We start from the raw sequence: 24,897 nt of genomic DNA on the forward strand, positions 1-24,897 counted from the left end.
CTCCCTCTAACTCAGGCACCCCCTGACCTTGCCATTGTCTTCAGAGTTTTGCCTTCCCAGACCTTCATTTAGAATCAGAATCAGACAGTGGGATGCCCGGATGTCCACATGTGGGTCTGGTGTGAACAGGCATTAACTCCGCTGGCCAAACACTGGGGGCCCACTGGCTGGCCCCTTGCTAAGACCAGGTGAATTCTCGAAGAATTGGCCAGACTGTTGTCCAACTGTGCAGGCGCAGTTTTCCATTCTCACCGGCAGTCGGTGTGTTCAGTGTTCTGATTTGGGCTCTACTAGCTGTGTAAGACATCTCACGGTGCTGTCCCATCATGGTTCTCTGGGACTGGAGTGCAGCACGTAAAACACTTGTCTTGCATGTAGCCAACCTGAGTTTGATCCCTGGCACCTTCCAGCCCTAACACAGAGCCAGCAGGATGCCCTGAGCACCAACAGGTGTGACCCCTCTAGCTCCCTAAAACAAACAAACAAACAAAAAAGTAAATTGAAGTCAAGCAACTTTTGTGTACGCGGGGCAGGGATTTTGGCCAGATCAAAACAGGAGGATCCTCCCAGGATGGGAGATGCATGTTGAAAGTAGACTATGGACCGAACATGATTGCCACACAATGCCTCTTTTGCAGACCACAACACCCAAAAGGAGAGAGAGAACAAAAGGGAATGCCCTGCCACAGAGGCAGGGTGGGATGGGGGGGGGGGTGGGAGGGGTACTGGGATCCGTGGTGGTGGGAAATGGGCACTGGTGGAGGGATGGATCTGATCATTGTATAATTGAAACCCAAGCACAAAAATTTGTAAGTCTACAGCTGTACCTCATGGTGTTTTTACTAATAATATATATATATATATATATATATATATATATATATATATATATATAAAACCAGGTGGGAATGCAGATTGATGGTGTGGCCCGGGGGTGCTGGTGGTGCCACAGGGCTACGACCAGCCCTGCATGGGGTGGGGCTGGGATCTCACCTGCAGAGTCTGGTCTTAGCCTATGAGCCTCCCCTGGCCCTTTATGTCCCTGTATGTCTGCCTTATATACCTGCTTTCTTGAGAACCCAAATCACATTATTATCATTCTTTGGGGGTGCTCCCAAGCAGAGCTCAGGAAGTTGGGGGCCACAGGCATGATTCTCAGCCAGCTGGGTTGTGCCCAGTAATACCCCGGGACCATGTGCTGCTGGGACTTGAGCCGAGAGCCAGCCAAATTCCAGCTCCCAGCATGCACCCTCACCATAGTTCTGTCTGCCGATCTGATTATTACTATTATTATTTAATTATTATTATTATTATTTTTGCTTTTTGGTTCACACCTGGCGATGCACAGGAGTTACTCCTGGCTCTGCAGTCAGGAGTTACTCCTGGCGGTGCTCAGGGGACCCTATGGGATGCTGGGAATCGAACTTGGGTCAGCCGCATGCAAGGCAAACGCCCTACCCCCTGATTATTATTGTTTTTAATGGGGCCACACCCAGGGTGGGTAGAAAATGGGCGGCCTGCATTGTTGGGGCGCAAACTCTGAACTTGACCCTGCTTGGTGTGTGCTCTACCCCTAGAGCTATCTTGCCTCCAGCCCTGCTTATGCCTTCTCAGGAGAAAAGTCTGTGAAGGTTTTTTTTGTTATTTTTGAAACTGGGTAGTTGTTGTGGTTATCGTTTTTCTTTCTTTCTTTTTTCTTTTCTTTTTTTAAAATAGCATTCTCTGTTATTTTGGATTAATTCTTTATCTACTGTATCCGTATAACTATTTTCTTCTAGTCTATGGTTCCCCCCTTTCTCTTTTCCTCTCTCCCTCTTCTCTCTCCCTCTCTTTCTCCCTCTCTCTCCCTCTCTGTCTCTGTCTTCCTCTCTCTCTCTCTCTCTCTCTCTCTCAGCTTTTTTGGGTCACACCCAATGATGCTCAGGGGTTACTCCTGGCCCTGCACTCAGGAATTAGTCCTGGCGGTCCTCAGGGGACCAGATGGGATGCCGGGGATCGAACCTGGGTGGGCCATGTACAAGGCAAATGCCCTACCCGCTGCACTCTCTCTCTGCCCCCTCCTCTCCTTCTCTTGCTATTGTTGTTCACAGAGCAGAATTAACAATTTTCACTAGTCTTATTTGGTTTGTCAAGATTGCGTGGCTTATATTTTCAAGGTGTAAAAAGGGAATGAATTGGGCCAAAGAATACAGTGGATAGGGTGCCTATCTTGCATGCATCTGACCAGGGTTCAATCCCCAGCACCCAGTACACTCCCCTGAGCACTGCCAGAAGCGATTCCTGAACACAGAGCCAGGGGAGTTACTCCCTGAGCACAGCTGGGGATGGCCCAAAAACAAAAATGGGAAAGAATCATCTAGGGTTTGGGACAGGCTTAGGGTCAAAGCATTTATGTATCTGACAATTTTGACAGTTGTCAGTGGTGATGTGATTTATTTATTATGGGGAGGGTGGGCTATATCTGGGTGTCCCCAGGGGCTGTTCCTGGCTTTGTGTTCAGGAGTGACCCCTTTTGGTCAGGATTTGAACCACAACCTACAGGGTCTGTGGGATGTAAGACAAGCTCCATTATGCCCTGTCATGTAATAGCTCTCCAGCAAATGTATTTTTCTTTTTCTGGAGGTGGGGGAGGGGGGGAGGTACCCCCACCAATGCACGGGGCTATTCCTGGCCCTGCTCAGCAGTGACTCCTCCTGGTGGTCAGCGTTGGGGATCCAACCAGGGTCTGGCACGTGCAGGGCAAGTGCCTTCTTCTGCCCTGTGCAGGGATGCACCGTGGGCCTTCCTTTCTTAGCGCGTTCACACAGACGCGGTTATTAGGGAGCCTTTGCCTAACTGGTTCTGGAAGAGCCAGAAATAAAAATGCAACCAGATTCCCTCTTCTCATTAGAGAAGATTTCCGATTAGGTTGGCGGAACCCAACCCCACGGAAATGGCCTTGCTTAACAAGCAGTCCTGAGTTGTCGCGTGATTAGATCCTTTGCTGGTCTGGATCCAAGCCCCAGCCACCTTGCTTGTTTGTGAAGGCTGGGCAGGGTCGTGGGGAGACTTTTGGGACCACACCCAGTGGTGCTCGGGGCTTACTCCTGTGCTCACTTTTTTTTTTTTGCTTTTGGTTTTTGGGTCACACCTGGTGTGCCTGGCTCTGCACTCAGGAATTACTCCTGGCGGTGTTTGGAGGACAATATGGGATGCTGGGAATCGAACCGGGGTTGGCCACGTGTAAGGCAAATGCCCTACCCGCTGTGCTATCGCTTCAACCCCTCAGTGATCACTCTTAGTGGGGCTTGGAAGTAGTGCCAGGGACTGAACCCGAGTTTGCTGTGTGCAAGGCGAGTGCCTTTAACCCCTGTACTGTCTCCCCTGCTATTGCCCTTTCTAGTGGACAGTGTACTTGTGATGACCCGGGTCACATAGGCATGCACCCGGCTGGGCTGACGGCAGATTGTGTCGTGGCCTGCTCAGGGATGTCTGCTGGCATGTTCAGCGGGGGCGCTGGATGTGGTTCACAGACACCCCCTCCCCCCCCCCAACTTTTAGCTGCTGTTCTCATCAGATCACACTCCCTTGTGGTGGTACTGTTTGGAATTGGTTTTGCAGTGCTGGAGAGGTGTTTTTTTTTTTTAAAAAAAACTATTATTATTATTATTATTATTATTATTATTATTTGCTTTTTGGGTCACACCTGGCGATGCTCAGGGGTTACTCCTGGCTTTGCACTCAGGAATCACTCCTGGCAGTGCTCAGGAGACCATATGGGATGCTGGGAATCGAACCCGGGTTGGCCGCATGCGAGGCAAACACCCTACCCACTGTGCTATCACTCCAGCCCCTATTATTATTTTTAATTAAAAATTTTTTTATTGAATCCCTATGAGATAGACCCTTACAGATTACCCTTCATGATTAGGTTTCAATCATACAGTGTTCCAGCACCCATCTCTCCAACCAGTGTACCCAGTGTACCCAGCACTCGTGTACCCACGTTCCTTCCCATCACCGCCCTTCATTCGTGGTATATAAAAGTATATAGTAGAAGACAGCTACCCAAGGCCAGGGAAAACAAGGGCTAAAAGGACTGGTCAGCAAACATGATTGCCACCCATTGCCTCTTTTGCAAACCACAACACCCAAAAGGAGAGAGAGAACAAAAGGGAATGCCCTGCCACAGAGGCAGGGTGGGATGGTGGGGTTGGGGGTTGGGAGGGATACTGGGATCCGTGGTGGTGGGAAATGGGCACTGGTGGAGGGATGGGTGTTCGATCATTGTATAATTGAAACCCAAGCACAAAAATTTGTAAGTCTACAACTGAACCTTATGGTGCCTCACTAATAAAAATTAAAAAAAAAAAAGGACCGGTCAGTGGTTGGACTCTTATCAAAAGTGTGTGTGGGTTGCAGGGTAGATAAGATAGAGAAGGGAACAGCATGACAGTGATAGTCGGGGGCGGGGGGGATGGGGGAGTCCTCAAGTCACTCCTTTGAGGACAGAGCCACATTGCCTCATGGTAGAGTCTGTGTACACCTGGCACTTGTGTGGTACAGTACAGGGAGTAGGGTGCTTGCCTTGCATGTGGCTCACCTGGGTTCAAACCTTGGCTCCCACATGTTCCCGCAAGCACCACCAGGAGAGATTCCTGAGCACAGAGCCTGGAGTAAATCCCTAGCACCACTGGATGTGGACACCCCCAACCAAAATAAACAAATAATGAAAACTCAGGACCTTCACTAAAGGAGACTTCACAGAGCCTCAGGGTGCAGTTCTCAGAGTGTCTTCCCTGCCTCTGAGTGGCGCTCAGCTGTGATGCCTGTTATTCAGTCTGCACATTGATGTCCGTGGCCGTGGATGCCCGTGCTGAGGTCAGCTCTGTTGGACCCCACGATGCGTTGGCAGTGATAACTGGTGCTCTCTTAGCAGGAAGCACAAAGGTCGCACGGAGTGGAGTCCTGATTAACTTGGCAGCAGTGACTCTCAGCAGTGATGTCAGGGCCAGGAGGGGGCCACCCTGTTTGCAGAAGAGGGTCGTCAAGGTGATTGGCTCAAGGACGTAGAGCTTTCAGAAATGTCTAGAGAGCTGACCCGCACCCCGGTGTGAGAGATGGCCTGTGGGAGCTTTGGGCATTTCAGATTTCAGTCCTCCCCCAACCCCACCACAACACAGACACACAATCACACAGTCACAGACACACAGAGACAGACAGTCACAGACTCACAGACAGACAGACAGACAGACAGACACACACACACATGCACACACACACACACACGCACACACAGGTTTCTGGGCCGGGATTCTGCAGGCTGTTCTGATGGGAGTTTGCCCATGTAGCTTGTAAAGCAGCCCCAGTCTCCTTGTTTTCATCTAGCCCTGGAATTGAGTGGGTGCCCAAGGTCAGGCAGAGCAGGGAGGGTAGAGCCTTGGCAAGAAGGCTGTTCTTGGAGTGCCACTGCCTTTGCATTTCAGCACAGCTATTTCAAAACTACAGATTGTGTTTTTTTGCTTTTTGGGTCACACCTGGCAATGCACAGCGGTCACTCCTGGCTCTGCACTCAGGAATTACCCCTGGCGGTGGTCAGGGGTTCAGGCGACCATATGGGATGCTGGGAATTGAACTCGGGTCGGCGGTGTGCAAGGCAAACACCCTCCCCGCTTTGCAGTCGCTCCAGCCCCATGCATCTCACTGTCTTTGTCCAGAGAAAGCTCCATGGGCCAAGGGCCTGCAGTGTGCAGAGACCCAGGTTCGAGCCCTGACCCCACTTGTTGGTTCTCCAACATTGCCGAGAGCCACCGCAGGGCGCAGGGCCAGGAGCAGTCTGGTATGGCCTCCAACATACCCTTTGTCCCCCAAGTCAAGACAAAAACCATGTGGTGTCTGCTCTGTGATAGCGGGCCCAGTCTCCACATTCACTCTCCTCTGCGGGTGCCGTGGTGCTATGTGATGTGAATGAGCGAACGCTCTCTGCTTCCTGGGTGCCACTCTGCCCCCCCTCCCCTCCCGCCACCCCACACATATGCCCACCCCCTCCAGCATGCAAGGCGAACACCTTAACTCCCGTTATTTGCTTTCTTTCCAGATTTTTCAGAAACTGGCTTCTCATACCCCCTCGCTCCCCAGCCCTGCAGGGGTAAAAAGTCAAGACCGCAAGGGACAGAGGGCTCTTTGTTCTTTTATCTGCTGAGTTTACAAAGAGGTTCGAGAAGCCAGTCCTGTCCAGGTCACGTCTCTGTCCACTGTTATGAGCTCCTTATCTCCTGGGCTGCAAGATCTTTTTTATCCTCCTGTGTGTTTAACAGCAGTTCTCTTCACCTGAAGCACTGTCAGCTGGCTTATACTTTGTGTGTGTGTGTGTGCGCGCGCGCGTGTGTGTGTGTGTGTGTGTGTGTGTGTGTGTGCGCGCGTGTGTTTATGTATATGTACATGGAGGTATTATCTATGCCTGTCTATGTGTGTGCTCATGCATATTCATCTGTGTGTGTGTGTGTGTGTGTGTGTGTGTGTGTGTGTGTGTGTGTGATAGTCTTTATGAATATCCCTTCTCTAAGTGTTCTTCCCCATAGTCCTGCTCTGGAATGCCTTACTAAGTTAAGTCTCTTGAACTTAGCTCCTGAAACATCCCTCCTCGTTCTGTGTCCATGGCGTTGCTGTGGGGGTACTTTCTCGCGCAGTTCTCTTTCTCTGTCCTGGGAGGGCGGGCAGAGCCGTCGCTGTGCGTTGGTGCTACCCCAGAGTGCTTTCCCCCTGCTTTTCAAAGGACTCAGCGTGCTCGCAGCAAGGATGTGTCACTGCCTAGATGACAACAGGGCTTGCCAGGAATGTGGGCCACTATTGTATCCGCCTTATGTAACCACGTGGACCGAGGGCCGTGGGTGAGCTACGGGGTGTGGGCAGTGGCCCGGCGGCTGATCTCCAGAGGCCATGAAGACGGCTCAGGCCCTGCAGAGGCTGTGGAGGCAGGCGGTCAGGAAGTTGGGGAGATTCAAAGACCATGTGAGTGCCCCTGCCGGCTCTCCCCTTTCCTTCCCCAGCCTCTCTGCAGGGTGGGCGGAGGCAGCCAAGCCCTCGTACAGGACCCCTTCCTCCTCAGATGGCATTTTGCTCCTGGCAGCTTTCCACGCACTACTCCGGGGGCCAGATGAAAGGAAAATTTTTTTTTTTTAAATATGCGACTTATTTTTAGCAGACGTGTAGAACGGGTCATCTCTGAGGGAACTGGTGACTCGAAGGCTGTCATGTTCCAGGTATCAGCAACCTGTAAGCACCATAAGCTCTAGTGTAATAAGAGGGGCGGGGTTGGGGGCAGGGGTGTTGTATGCAGGAACAATTTTGGCTTCCTGGCAGTTCAGAAATCTCTCTTCTTAACCCTGCATGCAGGCTTCCTTTTTTTTTTTTTTTTTTTTTTTTTGCTTTTTGGGTCACCCCCAGCGATGCTCAGGGGTTCCCCCTGGCTCTGCACTCAGGAATCACTCCTGCTGGTGCTCGAGGGATTATATGGGATGCTGGGGATCGAACCCGGGTCGACCACGTGCAAGGCAAATGCCCTACCCGCTGTGCTATCACTCCAGCCCCCAGGCTTCTGACTTAAAGAACTTTCTCTGCACATTTTCTTTCCTTCCCTCCCTCCCTTCCTCCCTCCCTCCCTCCCTCCCTCCTCCCTTGTAAATTGGACAAATGTAACATGTAACACTGTGGCATGGACAAGTGCTTGTTTTAAATTTGTTTTGTTTTTGTTTTTTTTGGGGGGGGAGGGGGCACACCTGGAGGTACTCAGGGCTCACTCCTGAACTCCTGGCTCTGTGCCCAGAGATCACTCCTGATAGTGCTTGGGGGACCATATAGGTATCGGGAATTGAACTCAGGTCAGCCACATGTAGGCAAGCTGCCTACTTGCTGTACAATCTCTGAGTCCCCAGTTTTTTTTTCTTCTCCTTCTTTTTTTAATTGAAAGAAATTGAAGAGATGTGGGGGGGTGGGATGAGGAGGGTGGAGAGACAAAGAAACAGAGACAGAGAGAGAAGTGTTTAAGAGGAGAGAACATGATCTTCTTCAGATGGGGAAAAAAAGCAGGCGGAGAGAAAAATTCAGATTCAAAAGAAAACACAGACTTGGAGGAAGAGTCTGACTTGGGATCTTTATCAAGAATGTCCCTCACTGACAGATTCTGATTAAACTTTAGCTTTAAGACTGTCTGGCCTTCCTCACTGAGATGAAGCAGCACTTTGTGGACCTCAAAAACTGCCTATTAGGAGAGGGAGGATCACGAAGAGGGGCTTTAAAACTAGTTGGGGGGTTGGAGAGATAGTTCGGTGGGTTGCTTTGCGTGTGGCCTTGCAGGAACTTGGTGGTTCAGTTGCTTGCATGTGACTGACCTGGGTTTGATCCCTGGCATCCTGTACAGTGCCCTGAACACCACCAGGAGTAATTCCTGAGTGTTGAGTAAGGAGAAAGCCTTGAGCATCGCTGGTGCAACCCAAAAACAACAAAAAAAAGCTGGTTGGCTTTAACATGCTTTCATAGTTTTTATGTGAAGTGCTGGGTTTTTACCCATTTGACTAAGCTCTTTCAAAAGAAGGGAATTTTTTAACAAATATTTTTGGGAAAAGATGAAATAATTGTTTTTGTCTTTTCCACATCCTTCTTGTCAAAAAGTGCTGGGGAGGGGGGCTGAAGCAATAGTACAGTGGATAGGGGGTTTGCCTTGCACGCAACCGACCTGGGTTCGATTCCCAGCATCCCATATGGTCTCCCGAGCACCGCCAGGAGTAGTTCCTGAGTGCATGAACCAGGAGTAATTCCTGTGCATTGCTGCGTGTGACCCAAAAAGCAAAAAAAAAAAAAAAAAAAAAAAGTGCTGGGGATGGAACCCAGGTGTCATGATGCAAGACCCTCCCTTCAACCACCAGCCACATCCCTGGCCCTGTAGGCCCTTTAGAGTTTTGTCGAATATACACACATGTACATTGAAACTGTATTTAGACTTCTAAATAAAATACTAATTTTGTGGTTTAAAAACATAACAATTTGTTATTTTAACTTTTTGTCGTTGCTGTTTTTGGACCATACCAGTCAGTGTTTAGGACTTACTCCTGGCTTTGGCTCAGGGTTCACCTTCGGTGGGGTTTGGGGCCCATATGGGGTCCCCCCAAGAAGATCAAACTAGGTCAGGTGCGTGAGGTAAGCACCCTACCCTCTCTGCTAAGTAGTCCTACTAGCGTGTTTTCCATTCAACACTGTGTTTGACATGCATCTGTCTGATGGAACCTGTGACCACAGTTGGTTTTCATTGTGGTATGTCTTTATGGAGGAGTGTGGTGCAGTACCTGGCTCTGAGCTCAGGGATCATGCCTTGTCAGGCCAGCTGTCTTATGTGCAGTGGTGCACATGTCCAGGTGGGCAAGAACGTCTCTTAGCTACTGTGCTATCTCTCCCACCCTGTAACAGTGATCTTAATAGTCAATATTTCATGCTTGGCCCAGAGCCATCGTACAGTGGGTAGGGCACTTTAGATGGTCACTTGAGCTCAGCCAGAAGTAAGCCTTTAGCATCACCGGATGTGGCAAAACCAAACCGAAACAAGAAGAAGAATATTTCATGATCTACTTGTCCATTCTTCTCCAGATAGCTACTCGGTTGCTTCCAGGTTCAGGCTAATAAAGACTATGAATTCTCATGGTGTGTGACCCCGTGCACACATTCATGTTTCTCCAGGGCCTCTGCCCCGTGAGGCTTTGCTGCAGCATGGCATGGGACATGCATATTTGAGCTCTGACTTACGTAGTCTTTTTGCAGCTGCAGAGAACCTGAAGATTGACAGCAGCTATCTGCTGGGTATTCAGCCCGGCCCAGTTCAACCCAGCCTGGCCCAATCCAACCCACTGGGACCGAGTGTGGTGGCCTAGTTGGAAAGGCAGGTGCTCAAGCTTTCAGCTTGTCCTGGAGCTGATATTCTCAGGAATGTGTGATTACGTGGAGTTCTGTGTTTCTGAGAAAATAATACAATCATCAGTGAGGACAGACATTACTGGGCCCGCTTGAGCAAATTGATGAACAACGGGAGGACCGACCGACCGATCAGTGAGGACGGTCAGCAGTTTGCTTCTGGGACACACTTGTGGTTGGTAAACAGGACTTTGGCTCTTTTATTCACCAGCATATCTCAAGTGTGTTACACAACACTTGGCACTTTGTGGATACTCAGGAACATTTTAAAATTATTTTTGGTTTGGGGGTTGGAGCGATAGCACAGTGGGTAGGGCGTTTGCCTTGCACGCAGCCGACCCGGGTTTGATTCCTCCGTCCATCTCAGAGAGCCTGGCAAGCCACCAAGAGTATCCTGCCCGCACGCACGGCAGAGCCTAGCAAGCTCCCCGTGGCGTATTTGATATGCTAAAAAAAGTAACGAGTCTCACAATGGAGACGTTACTGGTGCCCACTTGAGCAAATTGATGAACAACGGGAGGACAGTGCTACAGTGCTTTGGGGGTCACACCTGGCAGTGCTCAGGGCCCACCATCCTGGCTCTGTGCTCAGTCCTCCAGCAGTGCTGGGGATCACCCCAGGGTCATCTGTGTGCAAAGCAAGTGCCTTAATTAACTCTTGCTATTTCTCTGGCCCCTTCAGGAAATACTATCGAATGAGTGAGTGAATAAATGGTTATTTGAGACCTCTACAACGTGTATCAGCTCTATGGACAAAATACAAGTCATGGTGTTTTGTAAATAACTCTCAAAAGAGTTGTACTTACTTTTACTTACTTACTTTTATGACAGTTTTCTTTCTCTTTTTTTGTTTTTTTTTTGTTTTTGGTGGGAGACACACCCGGCAGTGCTCAGGTCTTACTCCTGGCTCTGCACTCAGGAATCACTCCTGGTAGTGCTGGGGAACTTGATGGATTACCAGGGATTGAATTTGGGTCTGCCGCATGTAAGGCAAAAGCTTTACCCACTGTATTACTGCTCCGGCTGTAAGGACGTGTGTGTGTGTGTGTGTGTGTGTGTGTGTGTGTGTGTGCGCGCGTGCGCGCGCGTGCGTGTGTGTGTGTGTGTGTGTGTGTGTGTGTGTGTGTACGCATGCGCGCTTCCTGGTAGGGTTTGAAGATCAAACCCTGGGCCTCACATGTGTGAGACATGTGCTTGACTGTGTAGCTCCCTCTCCCACCGAAATCAAGATTTTTAATTTATCATTTGTTTTGGCAGAACAGCTGTTCTTTTCAAAGGATGATGTTGATGTTAAAAGTTTATGCCACAGCTGATGAAGCAGGGGTTAGAAGAAGCCGCTTATATTCTGACGGTTTTCATCTCAGTCAGGGACATCTTTTGGCTTAAGATCCGTTGATTGAAAATGTGATTCAGTTCTATTGTCCTGGTAGCCAGAGGATTAGGGGATTAATTTGCTCTTACAAATCTAGCTTAAATTATTCCTATTGGCATCCCAGGGGTATTTAAAGACCATATAATTGCATTTTGGAAGAATAATGAATTTTATAAACCAGGTTCATTCTACTCAACACCTCTTTTTCTTTTTCTTTTTCTTTTTTTTTTTCCTTTATGGGTCACACCCGGTGATGCACAGGGGTTACTCCTGGCTCTGCACTCAGGAATTATTGAGCGGTGCTCAGGGGACCCAGGGGACCATATGGGATGCTGGGAATCGAACCTGGGTTGGCCATGTGCAAGGCAAACACCCTACCCGCTGTGCTATGGCCCCAGCCCCTGCTCAATACCTCTTTTTGTGGCTAACTGGTAAATTTCTAAAAGGTTTTATTTATTTTGCTGTTTTAAATTTATTTTTTGTTGTGTTTTGTTTGTTTTGGGGCCACATTTGGCAATTCTCAGGGGTTACTCCTGGCTTTGTATTCAAGAAACTCTCCTGGTGGTGCTCAGGGATCGATCATATGGGATGCTGGGGATTGAACCGAGGTCAGCACCTGCAAGACAAGTGCTTTTGCTGCTATACTATCTCTCCTATCTATCTATTTATCTATCTATCTGTCTGTCTGTCTGTCTGTTTTTCTGTCTATCTATTTTGGGGATGTGCCCTGGGCTTCAGACATACAAAGCATACACTTTAGCCCATGACTGTCTTTGTTTTATTTATTTTATTAAAATTTTTTTTTCACTCCTAGTGGGGGCAGATATGACATCCAGCAGTGCTCAGGGCCCACTCCTTGCTCTGCTAGGGGCTCATTCATGGCAGGGCTTAGTGCTGGAATCGAACCCTGAGCCAGCCATGGGCAAGGCAAGCCGCCCTACTTGCTGTGCTATCACTCTGCAGTCCCCCCCTCCTTTATTTTTAAAATTAAAACAGCTTCTAAATGTAATGTGCTCACGTGAAAATGTTCTCTCTGTCACACAGCTCCAGGGTAGATGTTTTGGGGGACGGGGTTTGGCGCACTGAATGCTGGTGCTGATGCAGTGCTGGTTTGGCACGCTGAGGATGCAGTGTGGCTCAGCCTTCAGTGCTGGGATGCTTAGGTCACTCTGCACGTGCTGGGGACCTCCAGGGCTGCACCCAGCAATGCTGAGGGACCATGTGTCGCTGAGAGTAAAACTCTGGGTCGGGAGCCTGCTAACATGGTCTCTAATCACTGTCCTCTCTCCTGACCCTGCTCTGGGAAAATTTAGCATTGTTTCATAGTTATTCTAACAATCCTCCCTTCCTCCCTCCCTCCCTCTCTCCCTCACCTCCCCAACCTCTATGAGAGCCGGGATGTTTTGTTGTTTTTTTTTTTTTTTCTCTTTTGGGTCACACCCAGCGATGCACAGGGGTTACTCCTGGCTCTGCATTCAGGAATTACCCCTGGTGGTGCTGGGGCGTGGGGAGGGGGGGGAGACACACGACACCATATAGGATGCTGGGAATCAAACCAGGGTCTGTCAAGTGCAAGGCAAACGCCCTACCCACTGTGCTATCGCTCCAGCCTCTTGTTTCATTTTACCCCCAGTGGTACTGTATATGTATGTGGCTAATCTCTTACTGTCATTTCAACAATTAGAAGCAGCTGTAAACATATTTATGCATGTATCTTTATGTTGCTTTGCTGATAGAGATTAATCAATTCCTAGAAGTGGAATTGATTGATCCGGGGGCATGTAACTTGTACACCCTGGCATATTAACTGCTGATTGGTCACCTGGGAAGCTTGTACTAATTTTTATTCCTACTTCTTCCACCAACCTGGAGACTTGTTCTCTCTCTCTCTCTCTCTCTCATCAAAAACAGTCATTGTGATTGGAAAAAAAAACTGGAATGAAATTGACAGAACCTTAATTATTTTGGATACCTGAATATTTCATTGTGTCAATTCATTTAACCTAGCTGTCACTCCATTTTGAACATTTGTATATCCTTCCAATTTTTGATAATACTCAGTCCTATGGGCGATTGTCCTGGTATTATTTAATTCCTTCTTGATCATTTTAAAAGATAATTTTGGTGGGAGGGTTCTGTGTAATGTTCTTTAGCATGTGGGCATGCTATAGCTTTATTCAAAAAGAGTTGGAAACTCTTTAATAGCATCCAGATTAATTCACTGTTGAAAGATGCTAGATATTGACCAAAGAGACAGTTCAACATGGGCCTGGAGCGATAGCACAGCAGATAGGGCGTTTGCCTTGCACGCGGCCGACTGGGGTTCGATTCGCAGCATCCCATATGGTCCCCTGAGCACCGCCAGGAGTAATTCCTGAGTGCAGAGCCAGGAGGAACCCCTGTGCATCACTGGGTGTGACCCAAAAAGAAAAAGAAAAAGAAAAGAGACAGTTCAGCAGGCTGAGTGCACACTTTGCACGCACAAACCTTGGGATTTGATCCCAGGCAACCATTCTGAGCATGATCCCCGAGCACTGAGTCAGGAGTAGCCCCAGAGACATGCCTATCATGACCCAACACAAATCTAAACAAAACATAAAACAACCAGAAAAGAAGGGGAAAAAAAAGATGCTGAGTTTATGGTATAGTAAGATAACTGAGAGGTTGAGCTTGGAAGCCAGGCATGTGTGTGTATTTGTGTGTGGGTGTGTGTGGGGGGGGGGCGGGGGTGTGGGTGTGGGTGTGTGGTAGGAGGGCGTATATTTATTTTTCTAAGGCCACATTGAAAAGGAAGTGTGTGAAAAATCAGGAGGTGTTTCCCAAATAAAGGATGTTTGGAGGATCCTCCCAGGAGGGGAGATGCATGTCGAAAGTAGACTATGGACTGAACATGTTTGCCACTCAATGCCTCTTTTGCAGACCACAACACCCAAACGGAGAGAGAGAACACAGGGGATTGCCCTGCCACAAAGACTGGGGGGATGGGGGGATGGGGGTGGGAGGAATATTATCCATGGTGGTGGAAAATGGGCACTGGTGGAGGGATGGGTATCTGATCATTGTATAATTGAAACCAAAGCACAAAAAATTGTAAATCTACAACTTTAAAAAAAATAAAATAAAATAAAATAAAGGGAAAAAAAAAAAGAAAAATCAGGAGGTGTTTCATAGGAATGAACCAGGATGATCAAGTCTGGTTCCTAAGAAAATTCAGCTGGGTGTGTGTTTACTACACTCCTGTGGGGGGGGGGGGGGACCTTCTTATTTTTATTTTTTAAATTTAATTAATCTTTATTTTGCTTATTTGGGGGGGTCACACCTGGTGATGCACAGGAGAGAGAGAGAGAGAGAGAGAGAGAGAGAGAGAGAGAGAGAGAGAGAGAGAGAGAGAGAGAGAGAACGAGGACAGATCTCCTGTTGTGGAAGAAGTAGGAATAAAAATTAGTACAAGCTTCCCAGGTGAAAAATCAGCATGTTAATATGCCAGGGTGTACAAATTACATGCCCCCTAAATCAGTCAGTTCCACTTCTAGGAATTGATTAACTTCTATCAGCAAAGCAGCATAAAGATGGACACACAAATATGGATACAGTACCACTGCCGGTAAAATGAAACAACAAAACATCAGGGCTCTCATAGAAGAAGGGGGGGGGTGGAATGAGAAGAATAAATATGAAACAATGTTACCTTTTCCCAGAGCAGGGTCAGGAGAGAGGACCCTGATTAGAGACCATGTCAGCAGCTCCTGACCCAGGTTATAGCAGTGCTCGGGAGGCCATATGGGATGCTGGGACTCGAACCTGGGTTGGCTGTGTGCAAGGCAAACGACCTACCCATTGAGCTATCGCTCCAGCCCTGCCGGTTGTTATTCTAAATGTTGTTTTTCTGTAATTTAATCTCTCTCTCCCTGTTCTCAGTGTTTCTTTCTCTGCAGTGATAAAATTCCATAGACTTTTCTTTTTCTTCTGATTATCTCATCCTTCTTGAAATTTGGAAATCTTTCAGTTCTGGAGGTGTTATTGTCTCCTTGGATATTACATTTCTCCACCTACAGTTTGTTTTTAATTTTAAATTTTTTTCAGGAACTCTTAAGTGTACATTTTACGATTTTCTTACTCTTTTTTTTTTTTTTTTTTTTTTTTTGCTTTTTTGGGTCACACCCAGCGATGCACAGGGGTTACTCCTGGCTCTGCACTCAGGAATTACTCCTGGCGGCACTCAGGGGACCATATGGGATGCTGGGAATCGAACCTGGGTCAGCCGTGTGCAAGGCAAACGCCCTACCCGCTGTGCTATGGCTCCAGCCCTGATTTTCTTACTCTTAACTTCGCTTTCTTATTTCCCGTTTAAAAGAAATGTTGTATGCTACATTCTTGGTAATTCCTTCTTCACGTCTTTTTTTTTTTTTCCAGATCACTACATAGTATCTTCATTTGTATGTAGTATTTAGTTAAGACCTTTTTTGGGGGGTGGGGGTGGTTGGACCACTCCCAGAGGTGCTCAGGGGTAACTCCTGGCTCTATATTCAGAAACCACTCTTGGCAGGCTCAGAGACCATATTGTGTGCCAGAGATGGAACCCAGGTTAGCTGCATGCAAAGCAAGTACCTTACCTCATTCTACTTTCTCGCTAGTGCCCAGTTAAAGCCTTTAAGAAAAAAAAATTATGTCATTATATTTTAGGAAACAGGGTTATAATAGTGTTAATGTTTAGGCATACCAGGTAATTGTACCTCCTCGACACCACTGTGTCAGTTCAGACCTGGTCCATCTTATCATCCCCCCACACCCCTCCTTACTCCCCTTCATCCACCCCTTGCCCCTGTATATCACGCTGCACCCCGCCCCCCAACCCCACACTGTTTTATAAGCTGAGTTTTATAATTTAGGGTCCAGGGGTTGTCACTGATACTGTCGGTTTCTTGTTTTGTCTCTGTATATGCCATAGTTGAGTGAAATCACCTAGTATTTGTCCTTCCTCGACTTACTTTGCTTAATGTGATGCCCTCCAATTCCATCCTCACTGTCACAAACTGCGTGATTTCATCTTTTCTTACAGTCGTTTAGTTCCCCATCATGTATGTATATCACAGGTTTTTTTTTTTAATTTTTATTAGTGAGACACCATGAGGTACAGTTGCAGACTTACAAGTTGTTGTGCTTGGGTTTCAATTATACAGTGATCAAATACCCATCCCTCGACCAGTGCCCATTTCCCACCACCATTAATCCCAGTATCCCTCCCTCCCCCCACCCCCCGCCCCCAATCCCACCCTGCCTCTGTGGCAGGGCACTCCCTTTTGTTCTCTCTCTCCTGTTGGATGCTGTGGTGTGCAAAAGAGGCATTGAGTGGCAATCATGTTTGGTCTATAGTCTACTTTCCGCATGTTTCTCCCATCCTGGGAGGATCCTCCCAACACCCTTTATTTGGTGCTCCCTTCTCTATCTGAGCTGCCTTTTCCCCTAGCGTATCACAGTTTCTTTATTTTAAATCTCCACTCTTCTGTTACTGGACCTTTGGGTTCTTTCTATATCCTGGCTATTGTACTAAGTGCCTCAATGAACGTAGGTATACATACATAGTTTTGAATGAAAAGCCATTATTTATTCATCTTTAAAAATTTAATTTCCTTTTTGTTAGATTGGTTTGGTCTATTTTCATGTTCTTATGCTTTCTCATCTTAATTTCTTGTGATAAACAGTGTACATTGCACGTTGGGGGGGGGGCGACGACTCTAACATATTTCCACTATTTACAGTTTTTGATTTTGTACTTTCTGTTTGTGACAGTATCGAAAATGCCATTTATTGAAAAGTGAAAGTGTTTGAGAATTGCTAGCATAAAATTCCTAACAAAAATGTCAACTTATTTTGGTATATGGAATACGTGAGTTGGACTTGATATCATGGCAATTTCCATTGTGCTAGATTTGAAATCTAGCTTGTGGCTTTCTCTAACCTGGTTTTGCTTGTTTTCAAACAGACTCCCGGCATGGAAGAGCTGATTTGGGAGCAGTATACTGTCACCCTACAGAAGGTGAGTGCTTCCTGTCTGTGGGGGGACTGCACTAGTGTCCTGGAACTTTCAGAGCTACAGCATGTAATTTCTTTCTTTCTTTTGAGGGGAGGTGGTGTTCCTGGTGATACTCAGGGCTTACTCCTGGTCCTGCACTCAGGAATCACTCCTGGCAGTGTACGGGTTACCGTATGGGGTGCTGGGGATTGAACTGGGGCAACCGCATGCAAGGCAAATGCTCTGTCCTCTGTATTCAGGCACTTCCCATTCTGTAGGATGTCTTTATTCCCCGCTCCCCCCCGGACAATATAAATTATAACTGGCAACTACTGGCAAGCTCCCCGTGACGTATTCGATATGCCAAACACAGTAACAACAAAGTCTCCAATGGAGACGTTACTGGGCCCGCTCGAGCAAATCGATGATCAACGGGAGGGCCTTTACCTTTTACCTTTACTAAAGTGATAACAAAAATTTGTCTCCTGTGGTTTTTTTCTGGTTCACCTATGCATACGATCGGCGGTTTTGGAGGTTCTATACTGGCTTACCCATCTAGATAAAGCAGGTTATGGAAAAAAAGAATAAAGATGGAGAGAAATGAAAATATTCTGTACTGTTTTAGGACATTGAGGCAGCATCTCCAAGTTTTATCTTTCTGTTTTTTGGGCCACATCTTGCTTTGTTGAGGATTTATTTATTCCTGGCTCTGTGCTAAGGAATCAGTCCTGGTACTCTGGGGCCCATATTAGGTGCTGGGGATCAAACCTGAATTGGCCGCATGCAAGGCAAGCACCTGACCTGCTATACTATTGCTCTGGCCTTGCATTTTCCACACTAAAACCAACCTTATAGGATAAATATAGTTTTATAGGCCTATTCAAGTTCTCCTTTATTTAATTAATTAATTAATTAATTAATTTTGCTTTTTGGGTCACACCCGGCAAGGCACAGGGGTTACTCCTGGTTCGTGTACTCAGGAATTACTCCTGGCGGTGCTCAGGGGACCTTATGGGATGCTGGGAATCGAACCCGGGTCAGCCGCGTGCAAGGCAAATGCCCTACCCGCTGTACTATCACTCCAGCCCCTCTCCTTTAATTTTAATTTATTTTTTTCCTTTAATTTTTTAAAAATATTCTTCCCTCCTCACTCTTGCTAAATTGTATATTTGTAGGATTTATCTAATTCATACACTCTGCCCACTGTACTATCTCTCCTGGCCTTCTATTTCCTTTCTGATTTGCAGGTAGAAAAGAGTTTAATGCTTTGTTTTGTCAGGAGATCTTAGAATTATAAGTTTATAGTCCAGATTTGGCTTTAATATTCAAAATCAACTTTTAATTTTTTTGGCACTATATTAAAACAAACGCCCCTCCCTCCCCCACCTCCAGCCTACTTGAAGTTAGAGGTAGCACTGCCCTCCCGTGGTTCATCGATTTTGCTCGAGCGGGCACCAGTAACGTCTCCCAACAAAGTGTGAGATTTGTTGTTATTGTTTTTGGCATATCGAATATGTCATGGGGAGCTTGCCGGGCTTTGCTGTACGGGCGGGTAGCTTGCTGGGCTCCCCGAGAGGGGCGGAGGAATCGAACCCGGGTCGGCCATGTGCAAGGGAAATGCCCTACCCACTGTGCTGTCGCTCCAGCCCAGCTGAAGTTATAGGTATACCTTAAAAATAGACTGTTAGCACAGGTGTGTGTGTGTGTGTGTGTGTGTGTGTGTGTGTGTGTCCCCTAAAACAGTCTGAGCAGAAGAGGTTCTGACTGGTGATGGGAGTGAGTACGGGAACCCTGTTTCCCAGCCCCGTGTTAACGTCATTCTCTGCTCTCTGACTTACTCGGCTCACACAGGCTTTGAGGTAGGGCATTTCCCTGTCAGCTCTGTGAGTGTTTGTTTTTGTTTCTCCTTTGTCTCTGGCAACTTTTGCTTCTGTGATACCTCTGGTTCGTTCTTTATCAAATGCTTGTAATAAATCCTGAAAGCCACTTACATTTTTTTTTTCTTCTCCTCCCTCCCATGAACAGGATTCCAAGAAAGGATTTGGAATTGCAGTGTCTGGAGGCAGAGACAACCCCCACTTTGAAAATGGGGAGACGTCCATCGTCATTTCTGACGTGCTCCCGGGCGGGCCTGCCGCTGGGCTTCTGCAGTGAGTGTTCTTTCCCCTCTAATCCCAGTTCCTCCCACAATGCTTGTTTGACCAAGGACAGGCTACTTTGGGTGATGTGCACTTTTTATTTTATTTTATCTTATCTTGGGGCGGGAGGCACACCAACGATTCTTAGGGTTACTCCTGGCTCTGCACAGAAATTACTCCTGGTGATGCTCAGGGCACCATATGGGATGCTGGGGATTTTAGGAAGGTGTACGTGGTACTGAGGATTGAACCCAGGCCTCATGCTTGTAAGGCATTCACATTCTCTTTTAGGAGAGATGGGTGGCCATTGCACCCAGAGGTGTTGGGGGCTGCTTCTGGAAGTGCTTGGACCTCATGGTGCTGGGGATCCAACTCAGGGTTCTCACATGCATTGCACATGCTCCAAATCTTTGAACCCTCTTCTCCCTGACCCCAAACCAATCTTTAGAACAGCAGAAGTGGGAGGAGGGTGGGCAGAAAGCTGGCCCAGGGGGGCAAGTACATGTGGGGGTCCAGTGTTTGATCCCGGCACTCTGTGGGCTCTCAAGCATTGCCAGGAGTGAGTCCCAGAGCACAAAGCTGGGAGTAGACCCCTCCCTGAGTACTGCTTAGTGTGTCCCAACCCACCTACCCCTGATAAAAAGAAAATAAAAAATAAAGGGAGTGGAAGTGCCAGGGTGGTGCCTGTCACCTGCATGACAACAGAAATTTGAACTCATATCTGTCTGCCTATCTGGTGGCAAGGCAGGCACCAGTCCAGTAGACCCTGCACCGTTAACATTCATTTTAATTTATGATATCTAAGAGTTTAATGTGGATACTGTGCCTCGGTGTTTTCCGAAGTGGACAGTACCACCCTACCTCCTGCGAGGGTGCTGGAACAATCGGGGGGGAGGGGGTGTAGTAATGACCTTGGGTGCAGTAGGGATGGGGAGCAGGGCGATGGGTCATTCACTTAAAGAAGGTCGATTTCCCATGAGATGCAGATTTTTTAATTAATTAATTAATTAATTTTTATTAGTGAAAGACCATGAGGTACAGTTGTAGACTTACAAATTTTTGTGCTTGGGTTTCAACTATACAATGATCAAATACCCATCCCTCCACCAGTGCCCATTTCCCACCACCACGGATCCCAGTATTCCTCCCACCCCCGAAACCCCCCTCTGTGGCAGGGCATTCCCTTTTGTTCTCTCTCTCTCCTTTTGGGTTCTGTGGTTTGCAAGAGAGGCCTTGAGTGGCAATCATGTTTGGTCTATAGTCTACTTACAGCATACTTCTCCCATCCTGGGAGGATCCTCCAAACACCCTTTGTTTGGTGCTCCCTTCTCTATCTGAGCTGCCCTTTCCCCTAGAATGCTTGGCTGGCCTCTAAGCCATGGAGTAATCCTCCTGGTAAGAGATGCGGATTTTTTTTTTATCTGAAAACAAGCAGCCAGTCAAATACAGTTTGACACCCCCCCGCCTCCCACCTTCCTAGCTTAATGATGATCTGATTCATTGGAGGGTTGTGAAAGTTTAGAGAAATGTACTCCACAGGAACCCAGGTTTTTCAGGTGCTGGCCTTCCGGTATGAAGAGAGCATCCCATTTTATTTCTTTAAATAAATGAAATAATTTGGGAGGTTTGTGTTTGGTGTGGAAGCCACGCCAAGCTCTGTGCCAGGGGACCATGTGGTGCTAGGGCTCACACCAGGGCTTCCCACATGCAGTATCTGCATTTGTGCAGCTATTGTGTGGATTTTTGGCTTGGAGATATTAATTAACATTTTAAAAGATGCTCCCTGGGGAGATAGTACAATGGGTTGGGTACAATGGGTTGGGCACTAGCCTTGCTCGCAGGCCACCCAAGTTCAACCCCCAGCATTATATATGGTTCCCTGAACCCTGCCAGAAATGATGCCTAAGCACAGAGCCAGTAAGTAAGTAAGTGCTCAGAGTTAAGTCCTGAGCACTGTTATGTGTTGCCCCTCTGACCCCAAAAAGATCCATGTCTGCCTCCTTTCAAGTTACTTTCTCAGAGCAGAATCTAATGTTGATTATGAGTTTTCTTGGTCAGGATTTAAGTTATCTCTGTTCTTTCATGAAAGTCACTGATCTTTTCGACAGAGGAAAGCAATATAGAATTACAAAATAATTTTTGATCGATTTCTTGGGGAGGGGGCCACACCCAGCAATGCTCAGGACTTACTCCTGGCTCTGTATTCAGGACTCACTCCTGGCAGGGATCGTCCAGGTTGACTGCATGCAAGTCAAGAGCTTTGCCTGCTCTAGTATCGCTCTAGTCCCTTAATATAATCTTTTTGTGTTCACCTTAAACCTGGCTAATCTATCTCCAGCACCCCATATGGTCCCCTGAGGCCATCGGGAATGAACCCTGATTGCAGAGCAAGGAGTAAGCCTTGAGCACTGCTGGGCATGACCCAAAAACAAACAAAGAAACAAACAAACAAAAAAAAAAAACCCCAAACAATAATCTAATTTTGAAATCGGGTAAAGTAAGAGTTAGGTTTCTGTGACTCTTCCCTTCTGCTTCCAGATTTCTTTCAGAATCTTAGATGAAGGCCAGGTATGTAGCTCGATGCTAGGTACTTTACCTGGGTTCAATCCCTGGCAGCACAGATAATATAAAACAACATTAAACCGAGTGCCTTCAGAGCCTGAGGCAAACCTGGGATCTCTTCTCCTCTAAACATACAAGGGAATAAACATGCATGCAGTGGGTATTTCTGTGCTTCCTGCCAGGCACCTTGTATAAAGAGGGCGGGAGTTGTTTCTGTGCCTAGTCTTTGACTGTGACAAGCCACCTTGGGGTCCCCTGTACTCTGGCGGTCTCCCCTGATGGTTTCCTGTAAGCTGTCAAAAATCCATCTATAACACTAAAAGGTCTACCCAGGGGGCTCCTGTACCCCTTCCTGAGATGGAACACACAAAATATAAGGTCATCCCATATGGAACACAGTCACTCTACCACTAAGTCTACTGCAGAATCCACCATTGAATCTACCACTGAGACAGAGTTCAGGCCAGCTTCTTGACTGATTAAGCCTTGGAGGCATCCAACATCAAACGTTGCAGTTCATTTCGCTGCTTCTTTTCCTTCCCCCAAGACACGGTTTCCAGCGAGGAGATGGTGGTGCCTCACGTCTCTCTCCTTTCATTGTTTGCAGGGAAAATGACAGGGTGGTCATGGTGAATGGCACCCCCATGGAGGACGTGCTACATTCGTTCGCCGTCCAGCAGCTGAGAAACAGTGGGAAGATTGCTGCCATCGTAAGTGCTCGAGGGCTCAGCTTCTGTCTTCTGGTGCCACGCGCTTCCGTGCCCGGATGAAAGCCATCACGTGCTTTGATGCACATGTGACACAGTCCTGTGGTCGAGAGGCCAGTTCCCTCCTCAATGTTTTTGGAGGTGTCATGACATGACGTCAACACCCCCCATCCCAGTGCCTTTCCGGTCCTACGGATTGCCCTCCCCTTTCCCATCTTTGTTGCTGTTGTGATGGGAATTGGAGAGGGGTGAAGGGAACATCCATTATATTAGTTCTCACCCAGGTCCCACATGGGGTTTCAGGGCTTCTACACTCCACTGTGTTGCCCTGGGGGGGTGGCGCACTTTCGAGGTACTGCATCACTGTGTGCTCGCTGTGGCTTGCATTCTGGGAAGTTGCAAACTCAGTTTGTGAGCCCCTAGACATGGAGGTGCCAGAACCAAACCCAGGGCGTGTGGGTGGTACTAGGTTTGGAGCTCTCAGCCTCATGCTGGCATGGCAGATGCTTGGGCCACTGACCCATCCCTGAGCCCCTTTGAACTGTGCAAGACAGTGATTCTCGCTAGTATTTATTTATTTTTTTATTGTTTGTTTTTTTGGGCTGGAGCGATACACAGAGGTAATATGTTTGCCTTGCAAGCGGCCGGCCCGGCCGAGCTGGGTTCTGTTCCTCCGCCCCTCTCGGAGAGCCTGGCAAGCTACCCAGAGTATCTCGCCTTCACGGCCAAAGCCTGGCAAGTTCCCCGTGACGTATTCGATCTGCCAAACACAGTAACAACAAGTCTCACGATGGAGATGTTACTGGGCCTTTGTTCATTGAGCAAATTGATGAACAATGGGAGGACAGTGCTACAGTGTTACAGTTTCTTTGGGGGGGCCATACTAGGCAGTGCTGAGGAGCTACTCTCGAATCATTGAATTCAAGAATTCAAGTGCTCAGGAATCATTCCTGGTGGTTCTGAGGGGTGGGAGAGGGACTGGGAATACCTGGGGTAGAACCAGGGTTGAACCCATGCAGCATAAGTGCCAGACCTGCTGTATTATCTCTCCAGCAACACCCCCACCCTGAACCTTTTTTTTTTTTTTTTGTAAAGATCTCCATTCTAGTAAAATTTCCTAGGAGACAGTGACGGTCTAGTTTTCTTTGACTTCATCACTCATCAGATCTCGGTTGAGAGGGGCTGGAGCCATAGCACAGCAAGTAGGGCGTTTGCTTTGCAAGTGGCCGACCTGGGTTCAATTCCCAGTAGCATCCCATATGGTCCCCCGAACAACTGTCACTGTATATCACTGTCCTCCCGTTGTTCATTTATTTGCTCGAGCGGGCCCAGTAACATTGTGAGACTTGTTACTGTCTTTGGCATATCAAATACGTCACGGGGAGCTTGTCAGGCTTTGCCGTGCGGGCAAGATCCTCTCGGTAGCTTGCCGGACTCTCCAAGAGGGGCGGAGGAATCGAACTCGGGTCAGCCATGTTGGCTGTGTGCAAGGCAAATGCCCTACCCGCTGTGCTATCGCTCCAGCCCCCCCTGCACAACACCAGGAGTAATTCCTAAGTGCATGAACCAGGAGTAACCCCTGTGCAGTTGCCAGGTGTGACAAAGAAAGAAAGAAAGAAAGAAAGAAAGAAAGAAAGAAAGAAAGAAAGATAGATCTCGATTGAGAATCAAAGATGTGCCAGACACTATTTATCCCCCAAACCAGTGAGGGCTGCAAGGAGTGTGTGTGCCCTGGGGTGGAGTGTGAGAGGACAAACAGAGAAGAAGTTGCAGTTCAGGGTAGTGAAGGGCAGTGCCAGGGGGGTGCACCAGCTGTGTGGTATTTATTTTCCAGCTTGGCATGATGAACATTTTTCAAATGAAAGTTCCAGTACGAGTGCAATACGCTCTTCTCCTCCATGCTCTGCACTGTTAATGTCCTGCCACTTTGGTCTCTGGGCTTAGACACACCCACACCCATTTGCAGTGAGCGCTGGAAGTGAGTTGCAGTCCCAAATGCCCGGTTTTTCTTTGGTCTGCTCTTTTTTTTTTTTTCTTTTTTTGGGTCACACCCGGCAATGCACAGGGGTTACTCCTGGCTCGTGCGCTCAGGAATTACCCCTGGCGGTGCTCAGGGGACCATATGGGATGCTGGGAATCGAACCTGGGTCATCCCCGTGCAAGGCAA

The 24,897-nt window shown here is 47.8% G+C and overlaps 1 protein-coding gene across 2 annotated transcripts in view; it reads left to right on the forward strand.

Moving 5' to 3' along the window:
* Positions 1–24,897, forward strand: part of TJP2 (tight junction protein 2) — a 94,810-nt gene that overhangs the window by 31,213 nt on the left and 38,700 nt on the right. For both annotated transcript variants that reach the window (XM_056106880.1, XM_056106881.1), the window contains exons 2-4: positions 17,294–17,347; positions 19,349–19,473; positions 22,631–22,733. In XM_056106880.1, the coding sequence (XP_055962855.1) occupies positions 17,294–17,347; positions 19,349–19,473; positions 22,631–22,733 (282 nt within the window). The remainder of the gene's footprint in view (positions 1–17,293; positions 17,348–19,348; positions 19,474–22,630; positions 22,734–24,897) is intronic.

The sequence above is a fragment of the Sorex fumeus genome, unplaced genomic scaffold (assembly GCF_029834395.1).
Source record: "Sorex fumeus unplaced genomic scaffold, SorFum_2.1 ptg000149l, whole genome shotgun sequence".
In the NCBI taxonomy this organism is placed as follows: Eukaryota; Metazoa; Chordata; class Mammalia; order Eulipotyphla; family Soricidae; genus Sorex; species Sorex fumeus.